Source organism: Camelus ferus, chromosome 12 (assembly GCF_009834535.1).
Source record: "Camelus ferus isolate YT-003-E chromosome 12, BCGSAC_Cfer_1.0, whole genome shotgun sequence".
Taxonomy (NCBI): domain Eukaryota; kingdom Metazoa; phylum Chordata; class Mammalia; order Artiodactyla; family Camelidae; genus Camelus; species Camelus ferus.
In genome coordinates this window covers 45,625,227-45,646,040 of record NC_045707.1, presented here as the reverse complement: position 1 = coordinate 45,646,040, position 20,814 = coordinate 45,625,227, and the positions used below count along the sequence as shown (strand labels likewise).

The 20,814-nt window shown below is 33.0% G+C and overlaps 1 protein-coding gene across 2 annotated transcripts in view; it reads left to right on the top strand.

The window, feature by feature from the left end:
* The window catches only part of METAP2 (methionyl aminopeptidase 2), a 29,366-nt gene extending 8,949 nt beyond the window's left edge, over positions 1 to 20,417 (top strand). For both annotated transcript variants that reach the window (XM_006187457.3, XM_006187458.3), the window contains exons 3-11: positions 843 to 908; positions 4,538 to 4,640; positions 12,798 to 12,959; positions 13,727 to 13,908; positions 14,921 to 15,015; positions 15,278 to 15,374; positions 18,302 to 18,405; positions 18,926 to 19,041; positions 19,715 to 20,417. In XM_006187457.3, coding sequence (XP_006187519.1) covers positions 843 to 908; positions 4,538 to 4,640; positions 12,798 to 12,959; positions 13,727 to 13,908; positions 14,921 to 15,015; positions 15,278 to 15,374; positions 18,302 to 18,405; positions 18,926 to 19,041; positions 19,715 to 19,967 — 1,178 coding nt within the window. In that variant the 3' untranslated portion in view covers positions 19,968 to 20,417. The remainder of the gene's footprint in view (positions 1 to 842; positions 909 to 4,537; positions 4,641 to 12,797; positions 12,960 to 13,726; positions 13,909 to 14,920; positions 15,016 to 15,277; positions 15,375 to 18,301; positions 18,406 to 18,925; positions 19,042 to 19,714) is intronic.
* The last annotated feature ends 397 nt before the right edge of the window (positions 20,418 to 20,814 follow it).

Sequence of the window (20,814 nt, the reverse complement as noted above, 5' to 3'; positions counted from 1 at the left end):
CCACTTCCCCTTTGGTAACCATAGTTTGTTTTCTATGTCTGAGAGTCTATTTCTGGTTTGTAAATAAAATTTGTATCTTTTTTTAGATTCCACATATAAGTGATATCATATATTGGTCTTTCTGACTTATTCCACTTAGTATGATCATCTCTAGGTCCATCCACGTTGCTGCAGATGGCATTATTTCATTCTTTTTTATGGTTGAGTAGTTTTCCATTGTATGTATATACCACATCTTAAAAATACGATTTTTTTGTACGCAATTTGACTGTGAAGGAGACCTCTTTTTCTGTAATAACAACTATGCTGGAAAGATACTTTAAAATATGAGACCCCAGTCACCTCTCACTAGATTGGGAATCAGGTGACATATTCTTGGTCTAATTCTGTCATTTATGTTAGAATTATCTTGGGCATGTCCCTTAACATTCCTTTTTACCTCACACAGTTGCTTTGAGGATTACATGAGATCATGAAATACAAATGTTTAACTGCAAAGCATATGTAAATTATAATTATGTAATTTCAGATGATGTCATAATAGTCATTATTATTGGTATTTAACACTAATTTTTCTTAGTTTTTAAAAGATGTGTTATTTAATACTTTTTTATTCTTAAAATATCTTATTCAACAATTCTTTTATTAGAGTAAGTCAAAGTAAAGTTTACTAGTGCTTTTGATTACACAAGTCAAATTCTCGTACTTAATACAAAATTCTAAGAATGTTGAGTTGACTTTGCTATTTAAAATGTACTGTATGTGTGTGTACTTGTCTGCTTGTACTTGTTTTGTCTCTCTGCTGATTAGGATTAAATGATCTTGAAACTATGTTTCCTTAGATGGAGATGGTGATGGAGATGGAGCAACTGGAAAGAAGAAGAAAAAGAAGAAGAAGAAGAGAGGACGTTAGTGTCATAAGTTGACCTTACTTGACAAATTAGAATGGTTATTAACCAGCAGGTTTGAAGAGTAGATTTGAAGTTGCTTAAAATTCTGATATATATAAGGGAAATAAATTTAGGCTTAATGGAAACTCCCAGCTATTTGGCAGGTACTTTGCTTTAACTGTTGTGGTATTTTCTTCAGCAGTTATTCAGCCAAGTAATGTTAATAATAAGTTTGCTGCATTTTATTGCAAGTTAGGGATAGGTTCCTAAAAAACTTTATAATTTAAAACTTGAGTAATTCAAGTAATTTTGTCAGTGATGGCTAAAGTAATGCCACTGAGTGGTAATAGGATTAACATAGTTCGCAGTTCATCTGCCAGCTTTGATATTAAGAGATTTTTGAAGAATATTTAATGAGGACTCCCATTACTTAAAATTTGTGAATATAGTGAATTTTTATTAATAACATTTGTGTCACGCTATTTCAGATTCACTTAAAATGTGATCTTATATTTTGTTTCTGTAAATGGTATAGCTGAATGTCTTCAGGGATCTGAAACTCTATCAGGAAGACAAAGGGGAGATTGTATAGTATTGAGGAATTAAAGTTGGGTTGAGAATCAGAACAAGTTCTAATCTTGGATGTTCTTTGGGCTGTTAGGGACTATTATTCAGTGTCTGGCTAAACCTTCCTTTAAAATCTCAGGCTAAAATTGTATAAATCAGAATATTGGGGGCTTGACTTCCATTTTTATCTCTGTGTTGAGGGAAATACTTAAATTATTTTTAAGAAAGCTATTGGCTCTGCCAGTCATTCCCCAGATGTGTCTCTAGGTGGACATGGGATAGCCTTCTTTCTGTTCAGGCATCTGTCCTGGTTAAACCTTTCTCCTTAGGATGTCAGCTCTGCCCCTAGCATAGTCTATATTTAATGAGCACAGGTTACTTGCATTCCAGGAATCTCCAGGGATTATGATATCATATTCCTTCCATTCAGAAATTGTTCAAAGTGTGCTTGTGAGACATGGTATTATTACCTGAGAATGGCTTGAGTAAAATCTATTTCTCCAAATACTCTAAAATTGCTCCATAATGAAGGTAAATAAGCAGTGAGGAGTGTTAAGGAGCTGTTTTGTATTTGGCCTTGGTAGAATTCTTCCAGTGACAGATATTTTAGTATGATGCCATCAGCCTTTATTGTGCCTCCTATGAGGATGTTGTTGAACTTATATGTTCATTATATTTCTTTATCTGCGCTCTCGACAGATACTGATTTGTCTGGTCTTAGTATCAAGAATAATTGGGCTTTTCCTGAGTGGTTAATGTACTTTATCTCAGAAACATCATGAACTACGCAAATAACCGAGCCCTTTTTTTATATATAGTCTGCTAGAAAGCTTAGAGCCATATCTGGTTTTGTATTGGCTTTATTTCAGATTCTATTTTATATTCTTCTGTGTTTTGATTTTTGCTCTCTAATTTACTTTGAATGTCTCTTATTTGTGTAGACTGTCATAAATCACTTCTGGAATAAGCCAAATAATGTAATCATGGGCAGTCTGCTGCCTTCATTTTCCTCATCTATAAAGTGAGAGAATTATAAATGATAGTTGATGATTAAGTGCAGTACAGATATTTAATTATTCATGGTTTTAGATGATAACTTGGACTTAGTGTATTATAATTTTCAAATGTTATCCAAGAGTTCATCTGGTTCTTCATTTTGTAGATGAGGAAACAGGCTTGGCACGTTTAGTCATTTGTCCAAGTCACAGCTATTAAGTGGTAAAAGCTAGACTTCAACTTATTTTGAATACAGATTATTTTTCTCTAGTGATCTTTTTGAGTCCTTCAATTATCTTGTCTTAATAATTTGTGGATAATATAAAAGGTACCTTTATTAGATTTGTAGATGAAATAAGGCTGAGGGTGATGACATAATACTTTGGTTGACAAAAATAAAGATTTTAAACTGAGACAATTGGCTAAGATTAACAAGCTGAAATTTAATAGATGTATATAAACTTAATATAGGGTGCTAGGATCCTAAGGATTTTGAATGCTTGTACAATGTGAACCAAAAAACTAGGAGTCTTTACCTTTCAGTAACAGTACGAGTTTTAGAATCAGTGGTGTAGTCTTATACTAATTATGCCTTATTTAGATTATTAATGGAAGTCAGTTATAGTACCAACTTAAAAGAAATACTGACAAGGTTAGTGATTATGAGTGAAAGTGTTAAGAACCACATCCCTTAAAGTGGTTTACTCATCATAAGAAGGAAACAGTAGAAATGAAAAGTAAAATTTTTTTAACTGCAAAGAATAAACGTAGAACTGACAGAGGAAAGTAACAGGGAGATTAGTGTAGAAAGACCTTTCTAATAGTTACAGTTGTCTCCAAACGAATGGATTTTAGCTTAGGAGATAGTGACTGCTTCCATTGTGAGGCACTTAGTGCTATCTGTCAGGGGTGCTAGGTGGGGGGTTCCTGGATTTCATTGTGAGGCTAAATTAGATGACCTCTGAAGTCCTTTTTGATTTCAAATTTTTAACGTTCCCTCTTAGGAGGAGCCTAAAACAGTATTTCCCAAAGATATTTGCCCATAGAACACTTTTAAATGTGTTAAAAGAAGGAAACAGTTGGTACTCATGAAATACTGTTTGAATTAAAAGAGGGAACCAAAAAATGGTTCCATAGGTAAATGCTTTGGCTTAGTAAATGGTCATATTTTTATTTATATGTGTCTTTTTTCCCCCTCTTAGGGAAAAAAAAAAAACCCTAAAATATGTGTTAAAATTTAAGACAAAAATCCATAATATAAGACCAGCTATAATCAAAAGAAAAATCACACTCTTCAACTCAATACTTGGTAAATGCTGCACAGGTATACATCAAAAGTCACATATTATTGCATAAATTAACTGTTATGCAACTTCCTAACATTCCTTGGATTCAGCATTTATTACTAAAAGAAAGTTCTTAGAATAAGAACTGTATAACTAGTTCTTACATATTTAAACAGATTTTTGGAAAACAGATTTCTAAATATTTTTAAAAATTTTGGAGCACTGGTGTCTTAAATTATAGTTAGGGAAATAATGTTCTTAAAACGTAAGCTAAGCACCATAGCTTTTTTGAAGTATCTGGAAATTTGTTTATGGCTACCTAAAGTCTTTTAGCACTGGATGTGTATACACTTTAACTTTACATCCAATCTACCCTTGAAATAAGTTTTTAACCTACTTTATTAATACATAATAGCTTTATATTTTTACTTTATTGCTATAGAATTTATTTTTGTTGTTGTTGCTTCTTTGATTTTTACATGTGAAAGCCAGCCTCTACATGCTGTTTCATTTCCAGTATAGTAAATGAAGACAAAAACATTAGAAGTATACTTTCTGCCAAGGCATATACTATTTAAATACATAATGGAGTTCTGAGGAGTTGAGTATTTTTATTCCCAAGCAGAGGAGGTGGCTAGCATGATGATGTATCTTCTGTTTTTAACTGTAAAGTGATAGCAAGGAGGTTCCTTGAAATTAGGGCATATAATAACCATTAGGAACTGAGAAAAATAGTAATGATAACTGCTTGATTTTATTTTTAACTACGGAAGCTAATGCTTTATTTGTATCTCACAGCAAAAGTTCAAACAGACCCTCCCTCAGTTCCAATATGTGACCTGTATCCTAATGGTGTATTTCCCAAAGGACAAGAATGCGAGTACCCACCCACACAAGATGGGTAAGGATAATAAGATAACTTCCAGTTTGACTTTTGAAAGTTGTAGTTTAGCAATAAAGCAGATTTGATTATTCTTAGAACTTTGTTCTAGTACCTTAATAAACAGCTTGTGAATTTGTTACGGAGAAAATACAGTAGAAGCCCTCTTATCCAAAATGATTGGGGGGGAACTTACAGCTCAGTGGCAGAGTGTATGCCTAGCATGCACAAAGTCCTGGGTTCAAGCCCCAGTACCTCCACTACATAAATAGATTAATAAACCAAAATGATTGGGACCAGTAGTAGTTGGTTCGTCAAAAAAGTATGTTAAAGTATCACACACACAAAAATCTTTACTGATAAAAGTTAACTTGAAACAAATGTTTGTTTCTCATTATTCTTGATATTTGAGCATGGATTTGCATTGGATTCCACTTTTTTCCCCTCCATGCACTGTATCCATAATGCATTGTCTATTAGTCTATTGCATTTTGAGTTTCTGTGACGAGCGAGGACTAAGTAATCTGAGTGCTGATCCCTACAGCTTTACATTTTTTTTCCTGAGATCATTCATAGTTTCGTTTGACAGTAGTATTTTTTGATGACATGCCTTTGTTGAGACTTCACTGAGTAGTCAGTTTAGTTTTCATAGAAACAATTCTTTTTATGTAATATATAATTAAATTACATAATTACAATAGCAAGTACAAATGACTTACACAAATCACCTGATGCTTGGAAGTATTCTGAATGGATATATTTCATCTGGTCGACAGACATAGTGGCATATAGATTTTAGTTAAAGAGTGTGGAAACTGGGACCAAACTATCCACATTGGATCCCAGTTGTAACACTTACTAGCTTTGTGACTTGGGCAAGTAATTTATCTTGTCTATGCTTTCATTTCCTCATCTATAAAATGGGTACTTCATAGTGTTGTTGTGAAGAATAATATATGTAAAGCGTTTTAAAGTAGTGACACACATAGTAAGCATTAAGTGTTAGCTGCTGTTACTATTCAGAACAGGAACCTGTTAACCACTGATATTCAGAATACAGTGGATAGTAGTATGATTTACAGAGGGAATAAAGAGCATTGGTTAATCCAGTGGTTGCAGTAGTTGGTTAAGAAAGCTTCTACTGTAGCATTGTTTAATTGACCTATAAAGACATCATTGTTTTTCTTTAAGTTTGGAAAGGAACATGATGTTATATTTTATGGCCTGGGCATCTTTTCTTTCAGTTTGAATACATCAGTCACTATCCCTATCTTAAAACATCTATTTTTAGAATGTCACAGACATGTAATTTCACATTAATTACATAAATTTTCATAGTACATATGATGTGATCACACTTACTTTTAATATAATATTTTTAATTTTTTTTTTTTTTTGCTTGTTTCTTCTTCCTTCCCTCCCTTCCAGACCCATGTAACCACCTAGCAGGTAGCCTTCCGTATTTTTCTATGCTCATGTATGTGTACATCTATGTCTGTTTATATGAGGAGAGTGTTAGTCATTATTTGTTTTACAAAAATGGAATCATAGGCACACTTTCTTCCTCCACCTTGCTTTTCTCATTCAGGACTATGTATCCCTCTAAGTCAATCAGAATAGCTGTTATTCTTTTGAGTGGCCGTGTAACATTCCATGGTGTGAATATACCATACTTTATGCCACCATTTTCTAGTTGATGAACATTCATTTTGCCTCCAATTTCTTTTGCCATATAAATCATTTGCAATAAGCATCTCTAAGTATATACATATATGTGTTACATACATATGTGTGTATATATATAGAGATATATATATCTCCTTATGTGCTGGCAGTTTTATTATGTGATAGTTTTTCAGGAGCACGATTGCTGAATCAAAGAATATATTAATACTTCATGAATCCCATATTGCTAGTGATTTTGAGCATATTTTGATTGTTGGCTTTTTTGTTTTTTTAAAGCTCTTCCAGAAGTTTAAAGATTTTAAATACAGTATATGTTCATACTTTGTACTTCTGGGTTCCTAGCAGTATCTTCTGTTTTCTTGAACTCTGTTTTGTGTTTTATTACATCTTTAATTGGTCTAGAATTTTTGTGTAAGGTTGGGGGTGCTGATTTTATTTTCTTTCAAATGGATAGTCAGTTGTGCTGGAATTGTTTATTAAATAATTCATTCTGTTTAATTGAATGACCACCTCTACCATATACTATTCTCATGTAATGGAACTATTCTCTTATATAATGGAACCAGTTTCTGTATTATTTTGTTCCACTCATCTGTTTGTCTGTTTCTATGCTAATACTACTTTGATTTGATATCAGAAACTTTATAGTACCTTTTGATAATTAGATAAAGCAAGTCTTGATCCTCTGTCATACACACACAACCGAAAACAGTTCTTTACTTTTCTTAGCTATTTTTAGTCCTAACACATATCCACAGAAGAATGCCCTTAGAATTCTGATTGGAATTGCATTGTATTTATTTGTTTCAGAAAACTGACAGTTGTATCACATTGTCTTATCCATTACTCTAATTTTTTTTTTAATGTAGTTCCTGTCCCTTTTTTGTTGAATTTATTCTTAAGTGTTTTATGGTTTTGCTACTGATGTAAATGAAATATTTTTATTCCTATTTTCATTTCTGTATGTTTATTGCTAAAGTCAGAGAATGCCATTGATGTCCTTTACATGTTAACAGATTGTTAATATTTTTAAAAACACGAGTATGTGGAATACTTAAAGTAATATTTAATATAAGAAAAAATAATTGAGATTTTATAAATCTTAGAAACTACCTCTCCCTTTTTTCTGTCATTTTTTATTGCAAATTAAACATTGAATAGGCAGGATAACTTCAGTTTTTGAAACAATAGAGGAAAAAATTATGTATTATAATTTTGGGGTAATACTTTTCTTAAATATTGAAAACAGTGTTGTGTGCTCTCCTGGAGAAATACAAAAGAAATGAAGATATTTTGATTGTTTATTCTTTCATAAATCTCGATATATTTTTGACATTCATATAATCAGTTTTGTCTATTTGTAAATAGAGTCAGTATTCTTACAGATTTGGTAGAGTATTAAGTATAGTTTTGTATCTTGCTTTCCTTGTCTTTTTAATAAACTTATTGAAAATTGCATGAATTGTCACAAAGAGCTCACCTGTGTAACTACCACCCAGGTTGAGTGCATTATTTTTAACTTTTTATTTTGAAATAATTTCATACTTAGCAGAAGTAATCCCATAATGTGAAAATAGTTCAGAAAACTCCTGCATACCTTTCTCAGATTCTCTTTAACATTTTTCACACATTTTATTATTCTCAATCAATGGAATATGTTATTTATATTATGTATAATATACACATAACACTCCATTTTGTCCTTATAAGATAGAAAGATAGAAGACAAATGTGGGAAAATGTTACATTGATGTATCTGTACACATACTGTTTTTCTGAACTGTTTGACAATAGTGCATCTTTGGATGGAATACTAGATGAGTAGCTATTGTGTTCTTTTCAGGGTTGTCATGTCTGAAGTCACAGTATGTCAGTTTTTATCACTTGGATAAGGTTATCTAGTTTCTCTAGTGTATCATTACTGTTTTTCCTCTTGTAATTAGTAATTTGTGGGAAATTACCTTAAGAATGTAAATATCTTTCTTTAGGAACATCTTCCTGATGTGTAGAAATCTGTGATCTTTGTCTGAATCAGTTTTTACTAGGATGGTTATTGCCCTTTAAAAAATTAAACATTCTATATGTGTTTTTTGTATCATTAAAATTCTCTGAAACCAATTTTTAATGGCTGTAATGCTGTTCTGTTTCATATCTAGCATAATTTTTAGTTATTTCCCTAGTTTTGAACATTTATAGTGTTTTCAATTTTTTATCATTAGAAAAAATTCTGTGATGAACATCTTAATATGTTAATTGGATCTGATTTTTCTCTTATTCTAGATCTCTAGAAGTAGAATGAAGAATTATTTTGAAATTCTTGATATCTGTAAATTTTGTAGGGAGTTTTTTGGAACAGTTGTTAATTTTATAAGTAATACATATTATAGAACAATTAGGAAATACAGATGAACAAAAAGGAGAAAATAAAATTTTCCTTAATTCTGCCTGTGAATTAAAACCACTGTTAACATATTGTTTTTCTGTCTCTAAAGCCTCTCTTATACATGTGTATTATACATTTCTGGGAATGTTTTTCAAGATAGAACTATACTACAAACAGCTTTATAATCCTTTTTTAAATTTGTTTTCATGTTAGTAAAGAAACCAACAGTACTTCTAATGGCTGAATAATTTGCACATCTGTGTGCATACCATAATTTATTTGTCCAGTCTTATTGGACATACAACTGTTTATTTCTAGTTGTTTGCTGTTATAAGTAATGCTGAGATAAATGTCTTTGTTGTTTCCAACATAGTTTTATAGTGAAAAATTCCAGACAAATAGAAAGATTGAAAAGTAGTATAATGAACTCACTACCTAAATTGAATAGTTCTTAACATTTTGCCATATATACTCAATCTCTGTATGTATGTGTTTTTGTTATTGTTGATTTTCTTTTCTTTTTTTCTTCTTCTTTTTTTTTTTTAAGCTGGGCCATTTAAAAATGTCTTATTTATTTTGAGTCCTCACTTCTAAAAATTTCAAGCATCTCCTCAGAATTTCTCAGTATCATGTAAATACCTAGTTAGATTTAGAATTTTTTTCCTCTTTGTCCCTGGAACACTTTTTAGTTCATACATTGCGTTTAGTTAGAATCCCCTACTTTTTTCTCTTCCATTGCACTGACTTAGAAGAGACAACGTAGTTTAGAAAGACTCATTCAGGAATTTCTCCAGTTGTTTTCCTTGTGGTGTCATTGGACTTTTTTCTCTATTCCTGTATTTTCTGTAAACTGAAATTACTTACAAAAGCTTAGATTAAATTTAGATTAAACATATTTGATGGGGATGTATCATAAGTGATATTGTGTATTTCATATTGTATCAGTCTGTTTAATCAGATATAATGTCAGATTGTTTCATTAGTTTTACTGTATTTGATCACTTGGTTCATGTGGTGACAGCCAGCTGTTTCTTTTTTAAAGGCACTTTGTTCTTTTTGCAGTTACCAAGCGATCTGTGGGGTACCTTTGGTACTGTTGGAATATCCTTTTTTCCAACAACTTTTTACTTAATTATTTTAATATCCATTGATGATTCTTGCTTTATTGGTTATTTCACAGGGACAGCAAAATGGTGAATTTCTTATTCTGTCATTCCTTCTACATTTTTTAGCTGACATCATTCTATAAGAAGAATTTTCCTTTACTGGCTGAACATCAACTATAGTTTTTTTCTTATTGGCAGAGTTAAAACATGCTTTCTTTTTCTCTTTAAGACCAGGTTTCAGTGTCCCATATCTGCATACATTCTTAATTATTTCTGGGCTAAAGATAAGCATTTTAAATGGTTTTTGTTAACGTGGCATGTAGTGCTTTAAGAATGCAAATATAATTACTTTTAAGTTACCCATACAATGAGTTCACAAATGTTTGTGACTGTTAGAAATTAATAATCTTATACATTTGTTTGTATCTTTTGATTTTACTTATATTTTTCTGCTTTTAATATATCCACTAGTAAAAATGAAATATTAAAAGGAGTCAAAAATATCAGAGGTTTGAAGAATTTACATGCTCTATAAACAACTTTCTTTACAGATTCTATTTCAGGCAGTTCTGATAATTTTGTTTTACAGACATTTTTCTAAAAAAGCATATCTAACTTGACTCAGTTTAATTAATTGCCTTTTGGAATAATTGTTATGACCAGACTGGTTTTTTCATCTTACCTTATTAATTTATATGTTTTTGTTGAATAGACTGACTGTCTAAAAAATCAAATTTAGGAAAAGGGAGAGATTCCTTCAATATATTCTTTGTCTTTCATTTGGGCCTGGAATTATAATTATAGATTCTGGCAATAGATTTCTCGAATATTACTAATGACTTTCAACTTGAACTCAAGACTTAGCAAAATAATTACTTTAATCCAATTTTTGATTGATAGTTCTTTACTAACTACAGAACATTCTATAATCTTTTGAAAAATCCACTGCTTATTAAGAGTCAGCCAGTCAATCATGCAACCTTCAGAAATGTAAGGTATTCATGTGAGATCTGTTGAATTCAGTATTGGGGATCTGTTGTACTATGTTCTGGTTCTGCGATGAAATAGCATTTGAAATTTAATTATACTTACGTTTTAACATATAGGAAGTGGATTTGAAGGATCTGAGGGTTGTTTGAGGAGAAGAAATGGAAATTAACATTGACCAATTCCATTTTCACAGTCCTACAATGCATGACATCCATCAAGTTCCCTGTGGACATAGTCTTTTTATCTTTCCACTCTAGAGTAAAAACTGGTATTTTTACTTTCCACAAGATCTTTGACTTTTAAAGTAGAGGGTACTTCAACCTTTATTGTCAGGTATGGCTGTGATATATGCGCCAGAGTTATGGCCCCTGTGAAAGATGAGGAATTGTGACATATACTGTTTAAAGATTGATTTGAGAATAAAGCCAGTACTCTTGTGCCCCAAAATGATTTACTCTTAGAGCATTTTGGTTCCTGGTTTCCAGGAAAGATTTTTGGATTTGTAGGAGAGAGACAGCTAGAGTTACAGCTAGAGGTTAGGAGATTATGGCTTGCCTGTCCCAGCATGGAGTGAGCAGCTATAAGTATATACTGCAGCTGAAAAAGGTTGAGTTACATTGTGAAAATATACTTTTTAAAGGATCTTATCCTCCTGCCTTCTAGTCTGAGGGTGTTTGAATACTTTGATTAGAAATTGCCTCTTAGTTTTTTTACTATTCCTGTACAAGTAATTGATACACATTTAAGTATTTAAGGAGTTTAAAATTGACCTTAAATTGATGGTACTGTAATATTTCAGTTATCTGATAACATCAGTAGATAGATCCAAAATACATCTGCAAACAGTAGACAAGCCAAAGAAGCCTCTGTGACTCTTAATACTGCCAATTTCACATAGGACGGCTCCTTTGGGCCTTTGTAACAACTTTATAAAATCTGGAGGTAGTAGATGTTGATGCTGCTGCAGTAGAAAGTCATCATGAACTTGATGACAGTGACACACAAAAACTCAGAAAGCATTTTGGGTCATTAACTTAGGGAGCTGTAGTTTAGAGCAATTGGGTAAACTTTTCTGTAAAGTCCCTTAAAGTAAATATTTCAGGTCTTGAGTGTTAATTCAGTTCTGCTGTTGGAGCATGAAAATAGCTATAGACAGTATGTAAATGATTGGGCATCTGTTGCAATAAAATTTTATTTACAAAACAAGTGTTAGGCTGGATTTGCCTGCACACCAGTTTGCTGGCCACTAGCTTTGAGGCAGTTAGTAATTTATTGAAGGCATCACTTTTATACCAAGTATGATTTATACCGCAGTGATCACTGATTTGTGAGCTCTGTATTCAGTATTGCTTAAGAATCTGTGAAGGTTATAACTTAAAAAAAAAAGATTTTCATTTGAAAACAGTTACTGTTTTTGAAATGTGCTGCATAAAAAGGGAGTGAGTTGATCTTCTCATTTCCAGATACTGAATATAAAAATCTGTTACACTTGGAAATTTTAAAATATAAAAACTTTAGTATACAAACAATAAGAAAAATCTTGGAAAAGCACGTAATAGTTTTGAGGAAGATGTATGCAGATTGCCAGGTCAAGTCTTTGGATTATTATTTGCTAATTTTTGTTGCATTTTTTTGAGGTTTCTTAAAATTTATGTTACTGCAAGTGGAAGGATGACTTTTTTCTCCCTTCTGCTTCATTTCTAGGACTCTTTTCTGACTTTGCTGGTTTTCTCCTTTTGTCTTATTTTGTGTGGCAGGGTATTAGTCCCTCTGACTATGAACGAAATCTCACTTGAGGATATTTTTTCCTTAGTCTTACAAACGGTTTAACTTGATTGCTTGCTTGACTGCAAATGTGTGGGTACTTGTATTTCAGAATCTTTGCTGACTTTTAATAAAAGAAGCAACATGTAATTTTTGTCTAAAATATCTTAGTATATTTTTATCTCTTTGCTTTTATGTTTATTTTGCTGTTTCTTAAGTGACTAATGCTATACTATGCATACTATAAAGGCGAACAGCTGCTTGGAGAACTACAAGTGAAGAAAAGAAAGCATTAGATCAAGCTAGTGAAGAAATTTGGAACGATTTTCGAGAAGCTGCAGAAGCACATCGACAAGTTAGAAAATATGTTATGAGCTGGATCAAGCCTGGGATGACAATGATAGAAATCTGGTAAAAGGAATGTGTTTTTATAAGAACATGATAGAAAAAAATTTTTTGGAGCTAACTCTTCAGTTGTAATGTTTGGCTTTTATTACTACTTTGCCAAAAAACTTGAAGTGAAGCTTTTAGTAATACCTTCTAAATTCTTGTAGTCTCAGTGTAATGAGGAAACCATAAGAGGACATTTACACCTCATCGAATCCATCCTATTTTGTTCTCATGTACACTCAAATGTGCAAATGTACGCATTACTTGATTCTTATTTTCTATCTGGAAATCTGTTATTTTGCTGTCCAGCAATTCATATTAAATTAATGATTCTGGGACACAAAACTTTGATAATGCAGTGAAGAAACCAATAAAAGAAATTATTTCTTCAATTTTCCCCTTGAGAAATAATTAGCTATAAAAAGCAGCTTAATTCTCTGATTCCAAGAAGTTTCAAAACATGCAGCATTGAGAAAATAAATTGTGATCAGCATTTCAATTAGTCTTAGTCAAGAATCTTACTTCCTAGTAAACTAATTTGAAAGTGGATCGTGTTGTTCTGTTTCTTCAGATTTCTAGTGGAATTAAATTCTTTTTTATCTTTTAAAAATGAACTGGCTATTGTTTTTGTAGCATCACAGAACTGTTATTTATTCATATCCACAAGGTGCTTATATCACTTCCAAAAAGTAATTTAAGAGTTTTAGTAAACTTTCTGGACTTGATGAGCTGTAAGGTATATAAATAAGGGTAAGAATGTGAAAGTAAACACATTTTTTTTTTTTAAGTGAAAAGTTGGAAGACTGTTCACGAAAACTAATAAAAGAGAATGGATTAAATGCAGGCCTGGCATTTCCCACTGGATGTTCTCTGAATAATTGTGCTGCCCATTATACTCCCAATGCTGGTGATACAACAGTATTACAATATGATGACATCTGTAAGATAGACTTTGGAACACATATTAGTGGTAAGTTTTTAGAAATAATTCCCACTCTACTCTCCTGATCTCTAGTCTTGTCTCTGTTGGATGGGGCTATAGATACTAACTCTCAACATTTTCTTCCTGATGCCTCACTTTTTAGTAGAGCTTTGTTGAGGCAGATGTTAAGGTTTACTGTAAAGCATACTTACTGAATGGAGTATAATGAAAACTGTTGGGTAATTGAGGTTTATTACCTGTTGTATCGAGGCATGAAAAATAGATTTTTTTTTTTTTTTTTTTTTTTTTTTTTTGCTTTTTAAAAAAATTTTTTTAACTTTCTTTGGGGGAGGGGTTGACTAGATTTAATTAATTAATTGAGGTACTGGTGATTGAACACAGAACCTTGTGCATGCTAAGCATGCACTCTACCAATGAGCTATATATCCTCCCCCCGAAAAATAGAATCTTACATCTTCATGCAGATCATTGCTTCAAACATTTTTTATTTGTATAATAACAAATATTTACTTAGAACCTTTGAGTTTACCAATCTTTATATAACTGTTAGCTTTTCTGAATTCTCTCCCAAACCCTGTTAGATAAGTACCTTTTAATCTCACTTAACACATGAGAAATCAAAGCTTCAGCTACTTACCTGAAGTTTTACCAAATTGGGGAAGCTAGATTGACTGATAGTGTTCTGTAGACCTATACATTTTCTCTGCCTGCTTTGCTGTTTCTTATTTCCCCAGGCTTTTCTCCCTTTGATTTGTGTCTGTTTTTATTTTTGCGTAACTGCCTGGGTAAATAATGAATTGGTGCTATTTTGAAATAATGTATACTAACCCTGGAATTAACTTTTCATTCCAGAGCCTTTGTATAAGTTATTTACAGTTTTTTCCCCTTCAGTTGTGAATGTTGTCTTGGTATTTGCAGTGCTGCCTTCAATTGAGCCTGTCATTTTATTTTTCTGTTAACTAGCAAGATTAATTAATAGAGTAGATGCTATAAAGTTAGATAAATTGACTAGCTAATAAAGAAGAATTTTCTCTTTCAGGTAGAATTATTGACTGTGCTTTTACTGTTACTTTTAATCCCAAATATGATACATTATTAAAAGCTGTAAAAGATGCCACTAACACTGGAATAAAGGTATGTGAACTGTAAGCACCATTTCATTCAACACATTTTGAGCACTTTATAGCCTGTTTAAAGTCTGGGCTATGTAAGACTGGCTCACCATCCTTAGGATTTTAAGTAGGTAATTATAATAACAAAGGCTTTTATGGAGGAAGTTATAATGTGCAAAGCAGCTTTTCTGCTTATCCCTTATTTTATCCCTTAAGATACTAAGAAGTTAAGTTGCGGTTATATTTTGCACTTTGAACAAGAGTGTACCTGATTCTGTTTTTAGTGTGCTGGAATTGATGTCCGTCTTTGTGATGTTGGTGAGGCCATCCAAGAAGTTATGGAGTCCTATGAAGTTGAAATAGATGGGAAGACCTATCAAGGTGTGTTCTCTAAAAGTACAACTTACTTTGAAATATGTGTGACTTCGGCAAAATTAATTTTGCAAGGTAGTATAAAAAGTGTGTTTTTTTTTGTTTTTTTGTTTTTTTTTTTGAGTCAGCTGCTTCATCTTTATCTCTTGGGAATTGGGAATATAAAGAGAAAACAGGAGAAATGACCTGTTCATGGTAGGAATTCTGTGGTCACTACCTGGGAACTGTTGTTAAACTACTCTGGTACTGTTGAGAAGACAACCTGAGGAGTTACCCCAGAGCGGCCAAAATGTAGGCTGGATTTTCTGTGACTAGGCTCAAACAGAAGCCAGAGGCTTTTCATTAATGACTCCCCATTGTTTTCTTTTCTTTTTTCTTTTTTTTTTTTTTTTAAGTTGAATTTAAAATTTAGAGGCCGGTTAATTCCTTGTGTGTTTTTCCTATAGTCGTTATTCCTTTTGCTGCCTAGTCTTTCCCAGCCAGTGCCTTAGGTACGCAGCTCCAGATTCACCTGTACTTTCTGGTCCTGTCACTCCAGCCTTTCTCCAACTCCCATGATCTATCTGATCACTCTCTAGCTGCCGTCCTCCTTCCTAATCTGTCCTCGTTGCTCTCTGTAACTCTTGCCTTAAAACCTTTCTTACAGAATATTTCCTGCATTTCTTTAACCAGAACCTGACTCCCCTTTATGATCCTTTGAGTGGAGACTTCTCATGCTTCCTTGCTCCTCAGTAAATTTACATCGTGCAGCACTTTGCAGTCCTCTGTTGACACTTACAGACTGTGGTGCTCTGCCACCTGCTCAGTGGTTCTTCCTCTGACACCTAACAGTGCCTGTCCTTGTTGCTCTCTTACAGATCCTTAAATCTATGAACATCTGTAGAAATCACAAATTCTTAAGACCCCTCGCACTTGGATGGAGATGTTATGGGATAATGAAGAAAACATGCTTTGGGGTTAGGCAGGTCTATATTTGAGCTTAGAAAAATTCTGTAACCTCTAAGAACCTAAATTTCTTTGACTTCAGCAGGATTCATGATATCTTGTTTTGTTTTGTTTTTGAGAAATGTAAATTTTGTGACAATGCCTGGAATTTATTAGTATTTAACAAATATTTGTTGTTTCCCACTCCCAGTTTTGGGATTGGTGCCACAACAAGTAATACTTGTTCAGGTACCTCTCAAGTCAACTTTCCCTTATATTTTCTCTGAATTGTGCACCTTTGGTTGGCATGTGGTCTGCCTTTCAAGGTATATTAGGTGACAGTTTGACATGAGGTTTAGTCACCACATAACAACTCTAGCCTGCAGTGTTGGAATCCTTAATATGTGCCTTTTTACCTCTTCCACTAAGCCAGTGCAACATCTTAGGTTTTATTCTTTTATACGCATTATTGTATTTATCAGGGTTCTTAGTTAAGGGTGGCAGAATTCATTTTTACTGGTTTAAACAGAGGGTATGGACAAATAATGACATTGGGAAGATGAAGAAATAGTCTGTAGGTTGAACTTTAAGAAGCAGTTCCCCAAAACCGCATAAAAGAACTGAGCTGTCAAGGGAGTGGTTTTATTTACCTTGGTCAAGAAGCTATAGAATTGGAAAATTACCTTTAAAGCTGTTGGATCCAAAATTAGCCTGCCACTGACCACAGTCTGTATACTGCATAAATGGCTATCCCTGAGCCCTGCTTCTTCTGTGTAACTTGGTTATATACGATAGGTTGGTATGGCTAAGAAAGTTTTTAATTTAAATTTGTTTTTGATTGGCCTGTGCCATCAGTTTGCCAGCTCTTAGACAAATAATGATTGCTGAATTTCAAAATAAATTTAGCTTATCATTTATATAAGAAGGAAGATTTTTTTGAAGAGCTAGTTGTTTTATTTTGCTGTGCCACCTGCTAAATTTGTAATATGCTTGTCATTGTTTCATTGTTACAGATTTGAAAAGAACATTACTACCTAATTTTGCCCTTGAAGAAAGGTAGCTCTTATTGAGAATCTGTAGAACTAGATTTTTTTTAAACTTTTATTGTGAAATATAATAAAATACACACAACATAAAACTTCAAAAAAAAATTCAACTAAACAATTGTAAAAGCTGTGTAACCTCACTCCTTTAGAAATAGAATATTACCAGCATTACAGAAGCCCCTCAGTTCTATATACCCCTTCTCAGTTACAGCCGCCGTCTTCTCATAAACCAACCTTGAGTACTGAAGTATTTGTATTTTGCTTTTGTTTGTCTTTATCATCTAATTATGCATTCCTAAACAATAGTATAATTATACTTTATTTTGAACTCTGTGTGTGTGTGTTGCACAGTATGTATATAATTGTGCCTTCTTTTGCTCATTTTTTTCTTTAGGTTTTATTTCAGTTCAGTTTATCCCTAGCTTTTTGTTTTTATTGTTGAGTAAATGTTCCATTGTGAGAATATACTCACAATTTGTTCATTCTATCATTGATCAGGACCTTGGGGTTGTGTAGATTTTCTTTTTTAGCATTTGAAATGTTGATGTAATAATATAATGTAACATTTCATAATCCTATTATTTTGACACAGAATCTTCATTTTCACGTACTTTTGGTCCATAATATAAAAATACATTTTTCCATGTTTGTAGTGATTGTGTACATGACATTTTATGACTATATTTTTATTAACAATACCTCCCTAGATGAGACCCCCATTATGTCATCACATAGTTTATTCTTTTTCCATCATCTCCCCTTACTCCTAAGTTTCAGTCAATAACATTGCAATAAGTATCTTGGTATCCCATCAGTTTTCCAATTTGTATTTAAGTATCTTAGTGTGAGATTAATAGAGCCATATCTGATTTTGAAATAAATGCTTAAACTGTGTACTAAAAGGCCAAGATATCTGTCTGCGCTTTTAGAGACCCTGAATAACTTTTTTTTCCCCTATTATTCCAGTGAAACCAATTCGTAATTTAAATGGACATTCAATTGGGCCATATAGAATACATGCTGGGAAGACAGTGCCCATTGTGAAAGGAGGAGAGGCAACAAGAATGGAGGTGTGTATGCCCTTAATTAACACTGTTCCTCTGTGAAGCATTTTGACTTTTTCTCCAAACTAAAGTTAGTGGCAGTTGAGTATATAGTACATTGAGCAAAATTAACTTCCCATCCATGCTTACCCCAACAGGAATTGGGCTGTGTGAGTTTGCAGACTGTGTCTGGTTGGACTGGGGCCCAATCAGTTGTGGAAGTGGGGTATATGAAAGTTTATTCCATACTTGGAGAATATTGAGCATTACTTAGGTTCTTGTCTCTTTAGTAGGGCACAGAATGTCATAGTGAACAAAACAAAATTCCCTGCCCATGTAAAGCCTAATTTTAATAGGATGACAGACTGACTAGAAAGTGCTAAGAAGATAAAGCAGGAGAAGGTGGAAAAGGACTGCCAGGCGATATTTTATGTTGTTGTTGTTGTTTTACATGAAGTGAGGAATACCTCAGCCTGAAGTTAAGAGATGGGAATTTTGATTAGTTCTGAATTTTTCTTCTCTCCTCCAACCCTTATGTATGTTTTAGGAAGGAGAAGTGTATGCCATTGAAACCTTTGGTAGCACAGGAAAAGGCGTTGTTCATGATGATATGGAATGTTCACATTACATGAAAAATTTTGATGTTGGACATGTGCCAATAAGGTGAGAGACTTTTTTTTATATAACTGGTGAGTTTCTCTTCCCCGTTAATAGCATTTTAAAAAATTTGACAGGTATCCACAGTGGTATATTAATAAATGCACGTTTCTGTAGCCCAGCAATAGTTCTGTGGATTTCTATAATTCATCAAAAAAAAAATTGGCCTGTTAAAAATTTTAACTGAGATGAGAATAAGTATTCTCTTCATATCTAGTTTCCAGTAATCATAACTTCAGAGATGATCATTTTGCTGGCATTCTTAGGTTTTTGTTGTTAATACTTTCCCATTGGTAAACTTTATGTTTTTATTTACTTTTTTTCCCCTAACTTTTTGGAGATGGTTGAAACATCTTTATGTGCAGGTCTTTCACTTTGATGCACAAAAAGGGAAATTCCCACCATTATACTACTACTGAGTCTGTACTTAGAATTTAAAACACACACGTGCATAGACATATAAACATAAGATAGCCTTTAGTTGGTCTCCTGTTCAGCTGCCATCTATAATTGTGTGTGGGTTGGTAACCCATTCTGATATTTGAATGTTGAAGGAGGCAACAAAAAAGTGTTTTGAACTGTAATTATTGAGTCATAACTTCCGTTTGAGTTTTCCTTAGTGGAAGAAATGAGTTGGTAACTTTTTGCCAACTATTAATTTTGGATTTTTTCCTCTTAGGCTTCCAAGAACGAAACACTTGTTAAATGTCATCAATGAAAACTTTGGCACCCTTGCCTTCTGCCGCAGATGGCTGGATCGCTTGGGAGAAAGTAAATACTTGATGGCTCTGAAGAATCTGTGTGACTTGGGCATTGTAGATCCATATCCACCGTTATGTGACATTAAAGGATCATATACAGCACAGTTTGAACATACCATACTTTTGCGTCCAACATGTAAAGAAGTTGTCAGCAGAGGAGATGACTATTAAATTTAGTCCAAAGCCACCGCAACATCTTTCATTTTCTAAGCTTTGTTGGAATACATTATACCAGAATTAATTTGCAACATGTTGTCTGTTTAACAGTGGACCTATGTAATACTTTTATCCATGTTTAAAAAGGAAGGAATTTGATCAAAGGCAAACCATTTAACGTAATTAACCAAGGAAAAAGCTTTCCGGACTTTCAAATGTTAACTGTTTTCCCTCTTTCTAGGAAATGCTATAAAGCTTCAGTTAGTTAGGGATGACTTACACATTTTGTTTCAAATATCTGAGAGATGCTTTTCAGATATTTATATTGCCATATTCTTAATTGAATGCTTTGAATGACTACATCCGACTCTGCACCTATACCCTCTGGTATTGCTTTTTAACTTTCCTGGAATCCATTTTCTAAAAAAAATAAAGACATTTTCAGATCTGAGAGCTATACTTCAATGTCTGTGGTTATAATTCTGCACAAGAAATAGTTTAGCTTAATGTAGGGAAAAGTAGAGCCTTTTTTCTGGATTGTAAACCTCCACACCGAAACTTTTCTGCTGACATAGTGGCTAAAACAAGATCTACACATGTGTATACTCTTCATAAACTAATATACAGCTTTAGGAATATTTTGCCTTGCCTTTCATTTTCTCCCTGATCCTGGAAAGATCTAATCGAAATATGACTTAGTAGGAACATTGTACCAGCTTAAAACCTTGATTTAGTAAGATCTCAACATTTAGATCCTTTGTCCAGTGGTAGTATTTATCAAGAAATGTATTCAGCTTACTCATTAAACCATAAGGGCATTTAAAACTACAAAAACAGGAGAACTTATGTTTAGATCTTGTTC